The following is a 16,724-nucleotide window of genomic DNA, read 5'->3' as shown; positions in this document are numbered from 1 at the left end:
TTATTTGACATTAAAAGATGTTATTTTTTATTATGAAAACAAATCCAACAAAAGTCTTGAATATATTGTTAATCTCTTTGTCTTATTGGCAAAATTTTACATGCACAAACAGAAATTTGCTAAATCGTCCCCCACATTAACTATTTTTCTTTATTTCTACTCTGAAATTGCTGAAAAGCAAAAAATCTGAGATATGTATCACTTATTATAACACTTTTTTTATTCCCCTCTTAATTCTTAAAATCATTGGATGTAGAAATGCTGTACTCTATGCTTTGTGTATTTAATTTAATCTGTTATTAATATTTATTTCTATTTGTTTTTTTTTCCCCATTGTTATAATAGTTTTTTATGTTTAATCTTTTATATTGTGTTGTATGTTTGTTCCTGATGGTTGTGCAATTAAGAAAATAAAATAAAAAATCATTAGATGAAGTCAGATTCAAATTTCTTTTCTTTCATCTCATATATAATTATAGTTAAAAGTTTTAAAGAGGAAATTCTGTGAATCTCTTTTTATCACTACATAACTTGGAAATTTCTTAAACATCTTTTCAGTATTAAAGATAAAAAATGAGGCATGAACAATCATACCTGCCAATATTTGTGCAGAGAGTGGAATGCTGGAAATTGGGGGGGAGGGGAAGAGAAAGGTGGTTATGCACCAGGTTTCACAGGCAGTCGCCCGCTGCGATTTGACATTACACCAATGTCAGCGATCCGGGGGTGTTATAAACTGGGTTGAAATTCTGGGAGTTTTCCGGGTGACAGAACAAAACGGGAGATGGGTCTGAAATACGGGAGACTCCCGGGAAAAAAGGGAGTGTTGGCAGGTATGTGAACAATGCATCAATGCATCAACATCTGTCCTTTAAAGGTGCAGTGTGTAAGTTTAGCACCCAGTGGTTGAACTAGGTATTGCATTCCTGGATCAAAACAAACGCAAGCGCAGGTTGCCAGATTGAGGACCAACAGGAGCGATCGAGTCTGACTATCGAGCCTAAAGGCTGATTTAAATGGTGTTCAATATAAAAGCAATGGCAAGCGACAGAAAACTGACAATGATGACCTCAGGTAAACCTCATGTGCTTTATTCAGTGTTAAATGCTAATAATGTGAGTTTGAATGCCATTTCACGTGACATTTATTACCATACTACTGAAAGCAGCAGCAGATAGTTCACCTCAGATCTGGAACTTGAATCACTTAAAACCAACACATAACAGCAAGTACATTTAATAATGTTAAAGAGGTTTAATGTGTATTAATTAGATGATAAACCTTACAATTTCATGAGTGAGTGCATATTCTGTGCTTCTGTATTTACATTTCTACCACGCTGCCAAATTGCTCATCACTGCAAGTCTCCCCACGTAGCGTGTTGTTAGGACACGGGGTTACAATGTAACCTGCTCGCCTAATGTTTACGGTTGTAATATTTATATTTTTTGCTAATTAATAACCTCTTGTGGCACTCCGAATCTGCGTCTCATTTTGGAGTCTGCTACTGTCCACCGGAGGTCGCATTTCAGTCATGGGCAATCATGTTTGGTGTATTTAGGAGCAGCTGAAATTAAGATTTACAGCCCAGTGCACTAAATATTTGAGAAAATAAACTGATAAATGCAATAAATTTAAGACTTGGGAAGGTTTTTTATAAGAGACTGAAACAAATACTTATATCTAATCAACTAAAAATATCAAATCTGAGAGGTGCATGAATAAACAGTGTACTCTTCTACTTTAAATGGCAGATTTTGTTCTGTTTTCACTGAAGTCATGTTTGATTAGTGTACAGAGTAATCTTGTTTATGATTTCTCCACTGTCAAAGTAAATGTTTGCACCTTTTTAAATACCTTCAGAATATAGAGATGAATTAAACTACAGTTTGGTTTACATAAGAGCAGCTGAAATGAGGATTTATGGCTCAGCGGGGGAAATATTTGAGCACATGGCAGCTAATTATGCTTTATAAGTCTTTACCTCCCTGACTCCTCATCCCTCCTTTTTGCTTCATACAAAAAAACTATCAGGAGGCATGCTTAGTCATATTGTTACTCACCATCATATTGTTTAAGCTTTAGTTTTGTCGACTAGCTAAACATAAAAGGCTGTTACGCCGGTTTTACAACGCATGAGCGGCGCGTGACAACCAAGTAGCCTACTTTTTTGGCGCGCATGTTAACTACCGGGACTTGCAGCGGCAGATGAGCAGTGCGTGCGAGAGGCGCGCGGGTTCTCTGCGCACACGCGGCGATGCGTCAGTTTGCATTTTGATTAAACACACTGCTTTCACCAGCGTTGGTTTGGTTGCACTTAGAGAATAACGTATTTATTTCGGAATTACCACTCTTAATAAATACACATGCATATGAAGTAAATCATATCTCAATGCATTTACTGGGGCACTGGAGATTGTTACTGGGGCACGTGCCCCAGTAAATTGGGTCTAGCGACGCCCCTGCTCGGGATGGTTTCTTTATAATAGACTGAAACAAATACTTATATCTAATAAGCTAAAAATATCAAGTCATTTTTGATTAGTGTATAGAGTAATCTTGTAATCTTGATTGTAATCTTGATTTCTCCACTGTCAAAGTAAATGTTTGTACCTTTTTAAATACCTTCAGAATATAGAGATGAATAAAACTACAGTTAGTAGCAGCTGAAATGAGGATTTATGGCTCAGCGCGGGAAATATTTGAGAAAATATATTGATAAATGCAATAAATGAAAGACTTGAAAGTATACTCGGGATGGTTTCCTTATAATAGACTGTAAAAAACAAGCAAAACTGACAGGTGCATGAAAAACAGTGTACTTTTGTACTTTAACTATATACAGTTGAAAATATATAAAGTTGATGTCAGAATTATTCGCCCCCCTTAAATATTTCCCAAATAATGCTTAACAGAGCAAGAAAATTTTCACAGTATGTCTGATAATATTTTTTTTCTGAAGAAAGTCTGATTTGTTTTATTTCGGCTAGAATAAAAGCAGTTTTTAATTCTTTAAAAAACATTTTAAGGTCAAAATTATTTGCCCCTATAAGCTGTATATTTTTTTCGATAGTCTACAGAACAAACCATCGTTATATAATAACTTGCCTAATTACCCTAACCTGCCTAGTTAACCTAATTAACCTAGTTAAGCCTTTAAATGTTACTTTAAGCTGTATAGAAGTGTCTTGAAAAATATCTAGTCAAATATTATTTACTGTCATCATGGCAAAGATAAAATAAATCAGTTATTAGAAATGAGTTATTAAAACTATTATGATTAGAAAAGTGGTGAAGAAATCTCTCCATTAAACAGTAATTAGGCAAAAAAATAAACAGGGGGCTAATAATTCAGGGGGGCTAATAATTCTGACTTCAACTGTATATATATATATAAATATATATATATATATATATATAATATATATATATATATATATATATATATATATATATATATATATATATATATATATATATATATATATATATATATATATATATATATATTTTTTTTTTTTTTTTTTTTTTTTGTAATTTTTTAATTTTTATTATTATTTTTTTGTATGCTCCTAAAATCAATAAAGACCTGAGAATTTTATTCTCTTACTGCAGACATTTATAAGTAGTGTATCTTTTCCCCTTGTTCTTGATTCATGTACTTAATGATATAAGTGAGTGTTTGTACCTGTGGAAGGACTGCTGGAAATTTGACTCTCGCGTTTCCTAGCCTTGAATGTTGGGTCCAGTTCCTCTGCTATGTTGTGAATGTGTTGGTTTTTACTGTAAATAGATAGTAAGAGTGCAAAGATACAGTGTTGAGAGGCATTCTTGTGAAACAGACAGCAGATTGTGTGTGATAAATGATACACGTGACTCACAGAGCAGTGCATGATGGGCTTGCTGGAAGGGTTTGGATGGTGAAATCTTCCTCTTCCGCAGGTGAATGAAGGCCGTCTGAGTTCAGCCGCTCTCGCAGCATCTGAAGAGCCTGAAAGACAGATGGAAATTCAGCATTTACAACTAGAATGAAAATGTGAAACATGTAACAAACACTATGTTCAACTGAAAATGTTATTTGTAAGACACCAAAAGTTTTTTAATACATTTAAAAAAATAAATAAAAATACATTCAGTCTATCCTCTACAGCAGTGTTTCCCTACCCTGTTCCTGAAGGCACACCAACAGTACATATTTTGGATGTCTCCCTTTTCTGACCCATTAACTTCAGGTGTTGGAGTCTCTTCTGATGTTATGAGAAGTTGATTCAGGTGTGTTTGATTAGGGAGAGGTTGAAAATGTGGACTGTTGGTGTGCCTTCAGGAACAGGGTTGGGAAACACTGCTCTACAGAGCTGTGGGACAAAATGAAGAGACCGCTCGAAAAATCCCTGAATTTATTTGTCATTTATTTATTTTGTTTATTATGTACATTTATCTTTATTTATGTTTTGTTCTGTACAGGTTTAGTAAAATCTATTCCAAACTTTCTAATAAAAATATTGTAATTAAAAGATTTTTCAATTGAAAATTGGTCAGAATGACAAATGTTTTTATTTTTGTTGTTGGAGCACACCCTTCCAGCTGCAACCCAGTACTGGGAAACACCCATACACACTCAATCACACACATTCACTACGGCCAATTTAGCTTACCCAATTCACCTATTTCGCGTGTGTTTGGACTGTGGGGGAAACCGGAGCACCTTGAGGAAACCCACGCGAACACAGGGAGAACATGCAAACTCCACACAGAAATGCCAACTGGCCCAGCCGAGGCTCGAACCAGCGACCTTCTTGCTGTGAGGCGAACGTGCTACCCACTGCGCCACCCCTCCCTGAATTTATTTGTTATTGAATTATTTTGTTTATTATGTACATTTTGTTTTGTTTCGTTCTATACAGGTTTAGTAAAATCTATACCAAATTTCCAATAAAATGATTGTAATTAAAAGATTTTTCAGTTGAAAATTGGTCAGAATGACAAATGTTTTTATTTTTGTTGTTGGAACACACCCTCCCAGCTGCAACCCAATACTGGGAAACACCCATACACACATTCACTACGGCCAATTTAGCTTACCCAATTCACCTATAGTGCATGTGTTTGGACTGTGGGGGAAACCGGAGCACCTGGAGGAAACCCACACCAACACGGGGAGAACATGCAAACTCCACACAGAAATGCCAACTGACCCAGCCGAGGCTCGAACCAGCGGTCTTCCTGCTGTGAGGCGAACGTGCCACTGTGCAGCCCCTCCCTGAATTTATTTGTTATTCAATTATTTAGTTTATTATGTCCATTTTTGTTTATTTTTTTGTTTCGTTCTCTACAGGTTTAGTAAAATCTATACCAAATTTCCAATAAAATTATTGTACTTAAGAGATTTTTCAATTAAAAATTGGTCAGAATGACAAATGTTTTTATTTTGTTGTCATAGAAAATCAGGATTATTCCACCAAATATGGAATTCATAAATGTTTAGAAAAAATTGAGAAGTCATCAGTAATTTCATTCATTCATTCTTTTTCCTTCAGCTTAGTCTCTGTATTCATCAGGGGTCGCCACAATGGAATGAACTGCCAACTTATTCAGCATATGTTTTGCACAGCGGATGCCCTTCCAGCTGCAACCCAGTACTGGGAAACACCCATACACAATCACACTCATACACTACGGCCATTTTAGTCTACCCAATTCACCTATAGCGCATGTGTTTGGACTGTGGGAGAAACCGGAGCACCTGGAGGAAACCCACACCAACACGGAGAGAACATGCCAACTCCACACAGAAATGCTAACTGATCCAGCTCCACAAAAGTTGTAATTCTATAGTCATTTGCTAATTATAGACAAGTTTAAAACTAGTGTTGTTCTTTACAGTGCACTGGATAGGTAAAATTTGCCATTACTTAATTAGGTACACATTAGATCTGCTCACTTTGAATCAGTTACGGGCAGACAGAGACAGAGAGAGAGAGAGAGAGAGAGAGAGAGAGAGAGAGAGAGAGAGAGAGAGAGAGAGAGAGAGAGAGAGAGAGAGAGAGAGCACGCAAAAAAGATACTTTGTATGTATATGATACAGCATATACAGTTGAAGTCTGAATTATTAGCCCCCCTGAATTATTAGCCCCCCCGTTTATTTTTTCCCCAATTTCTGTTTAACGGAGAGAAGATTTTTTGCACCACATTTCTAATCTCAATAGTTTAATAACTCATTTCTAATAACTGATTTATTTTATCTTTGTCATGATGACAGTAAATAATATTTGACTAGATATTTTTCAAGACACTTCTATACAGCTTAAAGGCTTAAATAGGCAGGTTGGGGTAATTAGGCAAGTTATTGTATAACGATGGTTTGTTCTGTAGACTATCGAAAAAATATATATAGTTTAAAGGGGCTAATAATTTTGACCTTAAAATTGTTCATAAAAAATTAAAAACTGCTTTTATTCTTGCTAAAATAAAACAAATAAGAGTTTCTCCAGAAGAAAAAATATTATCAGACATACTGTGAAAATTTCCTTGCTCTGTTAAACATCATTTGTGATATATTAAAAAAAAGATGGACATCAGTAATCGAATTATTTGCCTTAATCTGAATAGGACAATAATAGGATTAAGGCATTTATATGAGTTACTTTTTGAATGTTCCTTTTATGATCCCGTTTTACATGTTATTGTCCATAATTCGATTAACGTCGTGCCATCACCACGCTATCCATGTTTCCTCTGGAGTATCATGTAATTTTAGACAATCCAGTCGCAAAATGTGGCGAAAAGTCCTCCATGGTGGTAATTGCTGTGTTTACATGTCTGCACTGCACTTAAATAATGCCACTACAATCGGCATACTCCACATGTCTTCATCTGATTTCTGTTTAGTTCAATTATGACCTTAATCGGATTAAATTAACCAAAAATAAATAAATAAATAAAAATAAAAAATAAATTGCTGTTTACATGGTAGACTCTTAATTGGAGTATTGTCTTAATCGGATTAAAATCGGATTATCAGTGTCCATGTAAACGTATTTACTGTTATGAATTGTCATGAGATGTAACTGCCTAATAGAAGGTTTGAGGTTGTGTTATCATTATGAGTGTGTCTCATTCATTATGAGTGTGTATGCCTGTGTGTGTGTGTGTGTGTGTGTGTGTGAGCTTCATTCAGACCTTCCTGGTAGTTGTGTTTTCCTCATCTCTGCCTTCTTCATCAGATCTGCTCTGGATCTCCTGCTCCTGCGGTCTGTGGTTCACTCTTCTCTGGCGCCGCTGCATGTAGTTTGCGATCTCCTGATGAACATGCATGTATGGGTTAGTTATAGGTTACATATAGAGGTAGTTCTAGAGTTAACTGACTATATTTTGATTCAATTACAATATCAATGCTGTAAATGGAACCTTATAAAAATGTAAAGTTTATCGGTGGCTGCCGTGCAGGTAGATATCATTAAGTGTTTACAATAAAAATATGATTCTTTATTCTTATTTAGACTGCCTTTGTTTGTTTAGTTGGTTTAGATGAATGTAGATTTAGATTTAGTAAAAAGAAATAAATAAAAACATATTTAAGGGATGAGAAGTCATGTGGCGCAAGACACGACGCAATTGTTGTTTGCTAGTTTCAGCTCGGCGCAAGAGTCGTTTTGAGCCACGCTGTTTAAACAGCAAATGCATTTGCGCTCATATGTGCGCCCATAGGCGTTCTGATCTAAAAAAGGAGGCATGTAGAGGCGCATTGCTATTTTGAGAAACTATAATAGATTATTCAATAGAACAGAACAAAGCCAGTCTATTGTCCAGGTCAGAGCGCGTTAGTTATGCGCCTCGCTTACACATTGCTTAATACAGACAGGGTGTACAGCAATACGCAAATATCTTTACATATGAAAAAGAATGAAAATATTAAGGATATATATAGGATATAATAAGTATATATAAATATATATATATATATATATATATATATATATATATATATATATATATATATATATATATATATATATAGGATATAAATATAAAGGGTTAAAATATTACAAAACATATTATTTTGTAGCCTACATAAATATAAAAACCAAACTTTCATGCCTTCTTCATCTCGGGGGGGCTTTTTCAGTTTATTCATGACAATTTGCTTTTGTATAATGTCATTATTATTAGCAGTATTATTTATTATAAGCATATTCATATTTGTTTGATTAAAAACAAGCTTAGATTTGTCCACCTATCAGGTTTTAGACCATATGGGGCATAGCATGTGTAGTGCTATGGTTTTTGACCTCAGGTTTTTGACCACACTACGTTATTATTGTTCATTTATTCGTTTGCTGAAAATTAGAACTGAATTTAGAAATAGTTTTGAAACAAATCTTTGCGTTTAACAAACAAAATTAATTATGTATAGGCTAATGGATATCTGTGTGTACAAGAAGTTTCTCTATCCACGAGAGTGAAAGTGAAAGTAAACAATGAGGAGGCTCATCTCTCATTCTCGCGCTGTAGATGCTCTGTTTAACTGTTTTCTCGCTAGTGAAGTGTTCAGTTTTTCCACTTACAAAGTCCGCCATGTAAATAGCAAATGCGCCATGGCGCGGCGCAACTGACTCTTAAATGAAATGGGAGATGAGACTCTGATTGGTTTATTCTAAAAACACACCTATAACTCATTAAGAGAATAAGCTCAACCCTGTTAGACCATGCGCCACGGCCCAAAGCGGATTTTCTGTCCTTGAAAATAGCAAAAGGGGATTCCGACACGCCCTTGCTTTTGCGCCCTGCACTTTGCGCATGGATCGTCAAAATAGAGCCTTATATGTTAAAACAGGAGTCTTCTGAAAAACAACTGGGAAACACTGAATTACAGAATCAAGAAAGGGATATCAGTGTGTTCAGTGTAATGATAATTATCCTGATGTTATTTTTTTTTACCTCATCTTGAGCTACTTGTGCTGCAATGAAGTCCACCTCTGATCCAGAAGATCTCCGATGAAACTGCTGAACACAAATACATTATAATGAACGGTGTCTTATTTTAGTATTATCCATTGACTTCATAATGTTTACTGATCACTTGATTTTTTTTTTCTAATTTAATTTACATTGTTAATCATCTTTATTATTTGGGCTTTGGTCATTTTATAGTAAATATATTTTATCTTCAGTTCATTTGTAAGCCATTGTTTAATTTTATTCAACATTTTTGGAACTTCAGTAATTCAGTTACTTTCAATTAGTATTACTATTTTATATTAAAATACACTAGCTGACAAAAGTCTCGTAAGAGCAACAAATAATAACTTGACTTCTAGTTGATTATTTACTAAAGTAGCAGAAGTGTCACAATCATCACAAATACTGCAGAAGACCTACTGGAACCCGCATAGACCCAAGATTCTCATCAGTCAAGTTTGGTGGAGGAAAAATCATGGTTTGGGGTTACATTCAGTATAGGGGCGTGCGAGAGATCTGCAGAGTGGATGGCAACATCAACAGCCTGAGGTATCAAGACATTTGTGCTGCAGATTACATTATAAACCACAGGAGAGGGCAAATTCTTCAGCAGGATAGCGCTCCTTCTCATACTTCAGCCTCCATACAAAGTTCCTGAAAGAAAAGAAGGTCAAGGTGCTCCAGGATTGGCCAGTCCGGTCACCTGACATGAACATTATTGAGCATGTCTGGGGTAAGATTGAACTGAAGGCATTGAAGATAATTCCAAAGTATCTTGATGAACTCTGGGAGTCCTGCAATAACACTTTGCAGAGATGTATGGATGCAGTCCTCCAAGCTCATGAGGGTCATACACAATATTCATTCTTTTTCCACTGCACCATGACTTTGTGTTCTATATAATAATCAATCTAATTAAATCATTCACAATCAAGGCATGATCATTATTTTATTTTGGTAAAATAAGCGAAATCGAGAGGACTTTGCCTATCATATAAGCCACGTCTGATACCAAATAAACTAGAAGTCAAGTTATTATTTATTGTTCCTAAAACTTGGATTGGCGACAAGACTTTGTATATAATTGTTATTGTTTATATTTTTCAAATGTTTATTTTTTACATCTATTGTTCTCATTAGAATTTTACTAAACACACACACACACACATACACGCACACGAACACGCACACACACATAATAAAAGAAGTTTATTTATACATACATTTTATTTAATTGACTATTTATTGAGTTTCAAGAACAATATATTCAATATATTATATTAGTTTTAGCTACACTCTAAATTAAATTCAGAAAATCTGAAAACCTTGGGTTTTTTGGGATTTATTAAATGTTTTTTTAACCCAACAGTAGGGTCTGTCCATATTGGACCTGTCAAGGGTTTGTGATTTAGCGCATTCTATTTTCTGGGTTTTGCTTTCTTTTCTCAATAGCTGATCAGTATGAGCAGGTGCGGCTAATATTATGCCTTATTTAAGGAGCTGCAAATATGTACCCAGACTCGTTTTGACTTCATTTGGCTCACCAACCGCTTATATTATTTTTGTTTATTTAGTAATTTACTCCTGTTATCTGCTGATGTTTTGACCTTTATATGTTATGTTAGACAATTTATTTACATATGGGTTACATTGTACATTGGTGCATTATTATCTTTGTAACCGTTAAATTAATATATTTTTTGCATTTGGTTTGGTTCATTTGCTGCATGTTTAAGCCAGCACATAACCTGGATTAAGACAACCCAGCATTTATTATATAGAATGTATATACAATATGACCATAATCCACAAAACCAGCCATAAGCATCAAGTTTCTGAACCTGCAGTTTCTACATCATTTGAAAGCTGAATAAGCAATCTTTACATTGATTAAAAAAATAAATCTAAATATTGATAAAATCGTCTTTAAATTGGTCTAAATTAAGTTTTAATGGATTTACAAAGTAATTACTGGTTTGTCACAGAATATGATCTTTACTTAATAGTACTAATCCTAATGATTAATAATAATAATGATTTTAGGCATAAAATAAATATTATTTTGACCCATAAAATGTATTTTTGCTATTGCCAAAAATACACCTCTGCATCATTGGACTGATTTTGTGGTCCGGGGTCACATATTAGTCTAAAGTTTTTTCAGTACATTAAAAGATGAACCCGAATCTTATATGAAACCCATCTTAGATCCAGTAGCAAGTGAATAAATTATATAGTGAATATAACGCACGTCTCTATGAGGCATCATATCCTCCTCCTGAAGTCTGCGGGCCAGTTCAGCATCCTGGAGAACCTGCTCCCACACTCCCAAACCTGACCAACAGAACACAGCTCAATCAAAACCAAAGATTAGATCATGCACATATAAAAACAAACGGTCCCACTTTATATTAGGAGGCCTTAACTAATGTGTATACTAGACAAAGTAATCATTTGCATGCAAACACATTTGCAAACACCTGCATGTAATGAAATCTCAAATTAATTTCTGCAATTACATCTTTAATTACACTGTTTACCATCCTTTACACTTTAAACCACACTTAAACCCACCAATACCACCAAACCTGCCCTAACCCTACCCGTATCCCACCTCAAGAGCATCACAAGTGTTCTCCAATACATTATGAACAAGTACATTGTATTCATTTCTTGATGCAGGTACATAATAGTTAAGGCCACCTAATGTAAAATGGGACAAAACAAACAAACAAACATTTACCTTGACACAGTGGAGAAGGACAGTCATTGTCCTCATAACCAGAGGCGGCTCTTTGTCTTCTCATCTCCATTTCTTCTTCTTCCTGCAGCTGTTTAGCGATTTCCTGTTTAAAAAACACATTCAAACAAATATTTAGCAATTTAAAAATAAAATGATTGATCCATTATTCATTTAAATTCAACAGTCCAGTACAAAGATTTTAACAGTTCAGTACAAGACAGTGGGCAATTTCAGGCACACCCTTAGTTCCTTTCACATTTCACACAATATCAAGTAAACAATAAGACAACAGAAGGCAAAAGAAGGTAGTCTTGTGCAGTGCATTTGTAGTGTGTATATATATATATATATATATATATATATATATATATATATATATATATAGCAATATCACACTCGTAGCAGTGCAATATGGCTGTATAGCGGCTGGTGGTGTAATGCATCACATATCTTACAGTTTGGATCACATTATGTTTTTTTTGTCATGGATCGGACCATTTTTCGGATCAGCTAAGAAGGGAGACAAATGTAATTTTCTTTCTATTTATCACACAAACAGCACTGCAAGAAACTTTTGGTTTTAACAAACAGAACTTAGAACCTGTAATTTTATAAAAAATAAAATGAAGAAATAATCAGCTGAGGAAAAATAAACTAGATTATTCAGTACTGTGAAAAATTCACTGTTACTACTGTTGCGGATAACGCTAAAGCTATCTAAATGTAAATCTAACATCATCATTTGTACAACCCATATTTATTTTAGACTCATTTTAAATAAATGATTCAGTTATTCACTCATAAAACGTCATGTTTCATTGCTAGATGTATCACATTTTAAGAATTATTCAGTGGCATTTATTTGATGGCTGGTTGTCGCCATCTATTGGTTAAATCATGTAATTGCTGCCTTCAACTTTCATTTTTAGGTGTCAAGTTAAACGCATATGACGGTGATTTTAATCTTTACCATAAACATCAGTGGTTTTATTTAAACTATAAACTGATATCCCAATACTTCTGTGTTATTTGACTGTTTGTATCTTCATAACTAGCTTTTAATGATTAATCGTGCAGCTTACACTGAATGCATTGATGTACGCTAACGAAGTAGTGCCAGAAAACACCTTTAATAACCTAAGAAACCCACCACATCCCGAATAACCTACAACAACTTCTTCCGCCATCATATTACTGGTAAACCTAAATGCTTTTATGCATGTGATTTGAATGACGCGAGAGGCGATCTTTCTGCGATCGTTACAAATTTAGGATTAACAAAGTTACTGAAAGAATTGCTACCTGTTATAGGAGAACCTCTTCTTAACATTATCAACTCTTCTTTATCTTTAGGCCATGTTCCAAATCCTTACAAGTTAGCTGTTATTAAACCTATTATTAAGAAACCACAACTGGACCCCAGCAACTTAGCTAATTATAGGCCTATTTCAAATCTTCCATTTATATCTAATATACTAGAAAAAGTTGTTTCTGCTCAATTATGCTCCTTTCTGCAGACGAACAATGTTTTTGAAGTGTTTCAGTCAGGTTTCAGAGCTCATCACAGTACAGAAACTGCATTAGTGAAAATAACCAACGATTTACTCTTAGCTGCTGACCAAGGGTGCATCTCGCTATTAGTTCTACTCGATCTTAGTGCGGCATTTGACACCATTGACCATGGTATCCTTATTAATCGCTTAAAGTCTACAGGTGTCCAGGGACATGCCCTACAATGGTTTAAGTCATACTTATCTGACCGTTACCAGTTTGTGAATATTAATGGACAGCCTTCACAAATCAGCCCAGTAAAATACGGGGTGCCTCAAGGATCAGTTTTAGGCCCTTTGCTGTTTACAATATACATGCTACCCCTGGGAGACATTATTAGAAGACATGGGATCAGCTTTCACTGCTATGCAGATGATACTCAATTATATATTTCAACTAAACCTGACGAGACGTCTAATCTGTCCAAGCTAACTGAGTGTATTAAAGATGTTAAAGACTGGATGACCAACAATTATCTTCTCTTAAACTCAGACAAAACAGAATTATTACTTATTGGGCCTAAATCCTGTACACAGCAGATCTCACAACTCAACCTACAATTAGAGGGATACAAAGTTAGCGTTAGCTCTACTATAAAAGATCTGGGTGTCATATTAGACAGTAATTTAACTTTTAAAAATCATATATCCCATGTCACAAAAACTGCTTTCTTTCATCTGAGAAATATCGCTAAGTTACGAAGTATGCTATCCATCTCAGATGCAGAAAGCTAGTCCATGCTTTTATGACTTCTAGGCTGGACTACTGTAATGCTCTGTTTGCTGGCTGCCCAGCATCCTCTATTAACAAACTTCAATTAGTACAAAATCCAGCTGCCAGAGTTCTTACCAGGTCTAGAAAATTTGATCACATCACCCCAATTTTATCCTCCTTACACTGGCTGCCTGTTTCGTAATTAATTTAAAATATTGCTTCTTACATATAAAGCTTTAAATAATCTAGCTCCTGTTTATCTAACCAATCTTCTGTCTCGCTACAATTTAACTAGCTCTTTAAGGTCTCAAAACTTAGGGCTTCTGGTAGTACCTAGAATAGCAAAGTCGAGTAAAGGAGGTCGAGCCTTCTCATTTATAGCTCCTAAACTCTGGAATAGCCTTCCTGATAACGTCGAGGCTCAGACACACTCTCCCAATTCAAAACTAGATTAAAGACCTATCTGTTCAGTAAAGCATACACTTAGTGCACCACTTAGGGGGCTTCCACACAGGTTCTGCATCTTGTTGATATACACTGTGAACATCAGCTACGCTAATTATTTTCTTTATTCTCCATTTCCACCTGGGGATACTCTTCCCGAGGCCCTCAGACTATGCAGAGTCACTGATTCGATCCAAGACCAACGACGAGATGATCCCAAGGTTTCCATATCCTGGACCTGGCCGAATCCTGAGCAGCTACTGTGATGGTCATGGAAGAGTGGAGAACATGAGACTGATTCCTGTGACGCTCCAGAGACAGACGAGTCTTCGCTGAGGCCAGCTTCCAGCCTCCGCCACTGAGACTGCAGCTCTGCACAAGACGTTTGGCCAGCAGAGAAATTAAAATGATTGTGCCCAACTGAGCCTGGTTTCTCTCAAGGTTCTTTTTTTCTTCACTTCCGCCATTAGTGAAGTTTTTTTGCGCATCGTTGGATTTGCTCTTCAGTATTTGGACTCTCAGTAGTGATTATTAAACCCCACTGAACAGAGCTAAACTGAACTGAACTTAAACACTACAAACTGAACTACACTGGTTCTATTTACTGTGACCTTTTATGTGAAGCTGCTTTGACACAATCTACATTGTATAAGCGCTATACAAATAAAGGTGAATTGAATTGAAAAGGATTAGCCTACCAGTAAAAACAAATGCATTAATCCGCGGGTTACATGTGTTCCAAACCGTGTTCCGTTATACCCTGTTGGCACTGTTGGGAGGTGTGCGTTGGGTCGAGGCTGCAGGCCGAGTGGCTTAGTGTCCCACCAGTGATGATATACAGCCCTACTGCACTGCTAAGAGTGTGATATTGCGTTTATACAACAGTTCAATGGTATAATCAAGTGTTTAAAAAAGAAAATCGAGAGTCTCAAAAACCCTTTTGTATGAGGAACTACTTTCTTCCGTCATTCATACACGTCTGCAGCTGACGTCAGAACAGCAGAAACCATTGCTTAAAAACATGTCACTGATTCTCTAGCATAATGTCTAAAGTGATGACAAAAAGTGATTTTGCTCACATTTTAAGATTATAAGGCTGAACAGCATGAAATGCCATCAGTCTACAGAGATTTCCCAGTACTTCTCAGTTTATTTACATTTCATCCATAGTGGAATCTATATCATCGGTAGTAAGAAACAGTTTTAAATGCTTATATCTTCTACAAGCAAATTGTGTGTATTTGTTTTAGAGCACACTGGCTAAGACTAAATTAATAAAGCTAACGCTGATAAAACTTTTGATTTCATCCTATTTTTAGATATTGCGATATGTATTTTGTTACATTTACCTCCTTTCTAGGGGTTCGGAGAAAAGGTTACACAACAAAAAATAAAAATAAAATAAAATAAATAAATAAAAATATCAAATTTAATTTGTTCGATTGAATAATAATAAACCAATGTTTAATAATGTGCGTGGAGAATCTCCCTTTTCTCTATCCCAGCATACTTTCACTTAAGATGTAAGACAAAAGAAAACTCTGGGGAAAAAAAAAGATTTCAAAAGAAAAATTTCTCTTTTATTCACTGTTTAACAGAGGGTGCTTTCACACCTAGACTTTTGTTTCGGAACCTGTCTCGTTTGCCCAGCTAGCGCGGTTCGTTTGGCATATGTGAATCCAGCAATCACGCTCGGATCCGTGCCAAAACAATCGCTCCGAGATCGCTTAAATGACGTGGTCTCGGCTCGATTGAAACGAACTCTGGAGTGGATCGATTATAGTGAGAAAGCAATACGATCCGAGCCCAGTTATATCACAGTGTTTTATAGATATGTAACAGGTATACGGCTATATGAAGAGAGAATTATGATGAGGGCAGGAGTTCATTCCAGACATCCCAAGTCTCCCGGAAGTTTCGAGAGTCTCTCGCAAATGCATAGAGATTCACTTATTTGAACTGTACATACCCACTGCACATGCACATTTCTAATTATGTACACAGCCACTGTACATATACATTTGTAATTGTTTATCTATTTGCCACTCCTGATTATTAATAGCATCCAGTACATATATTCATTTATTGTAAATCTGTTCATAGCTAATGCAAACTGTATATAATGTTCATAGTACATCCATCTGTAAATATCACCATAGTTTTTCTATAACGTCACTTTATAACTTATACCTGTATCCTGCACTTGCTGCTATTGCACTGCTGGTTAGACCGAAACTGCATTTCGTTGCCTTGTACTTGTACATGTGTAATGACAATAAAGTTGAATCTAATCTAATCTAAAAATTCCCGGATG

At 35.5% G+C, this 16,724-nt stretch overlaps 1 protein-coding gene across 1 annotated transcript in view; it reads right to left on the bottom strand.

The window, feature by feature from the left end:
- ccdc50b (coiled-coil domain containing 50b) overlaps positions 1-16,724 on the bottom strand; it is a 46,134-nt gene that overhangs the window by 6,968 nt on the left and 22,442 nt on the right. The window contains exons 5-10 of the mRNA XM_056467910.1: positions 11,702-11,804; positions 11,210-11,292; positions 8,938-9,003; positions 7,180-7,299; positions 3,882-3,991; positions 3,689-3,783 (exon numbers count right to left, since the gene is read on the bottom strand). Coding sequence (XP_056323885.1) covers positions 3,689-3,783; positions 3,882-3,991; positions 7,180-7,299; positions 8,938-9,003; positions 11,210-11,292; positions 11,702-11,804 — 577 coding nt within the window. The remainder of the gene's footprint in view (positions 1-3,688; positions 3,784-3,881; positions 3,992-7,179; positions 7,300-8,937; positions 9,004-11,209; positions 11,293-11,701; positions 11,805-16,724) is intronic.

This window comes from Danio aesculapii, chromosome 11 (genome assembly GCF_903798145.1).
Source record: "Danio aesculapii chromosome 11, fDanAes4.1, whole genome shotgun sequence".
NCBI classification, from domain to species: Eukaryota; Metazoa; Chordata; class Actinopteri; order Cypriniformes; family Danionidae; genus Danio; species Danio aesculapii.
This window is presented reverse-complemented; position numbering and strand designations above follow the sequence as displayed.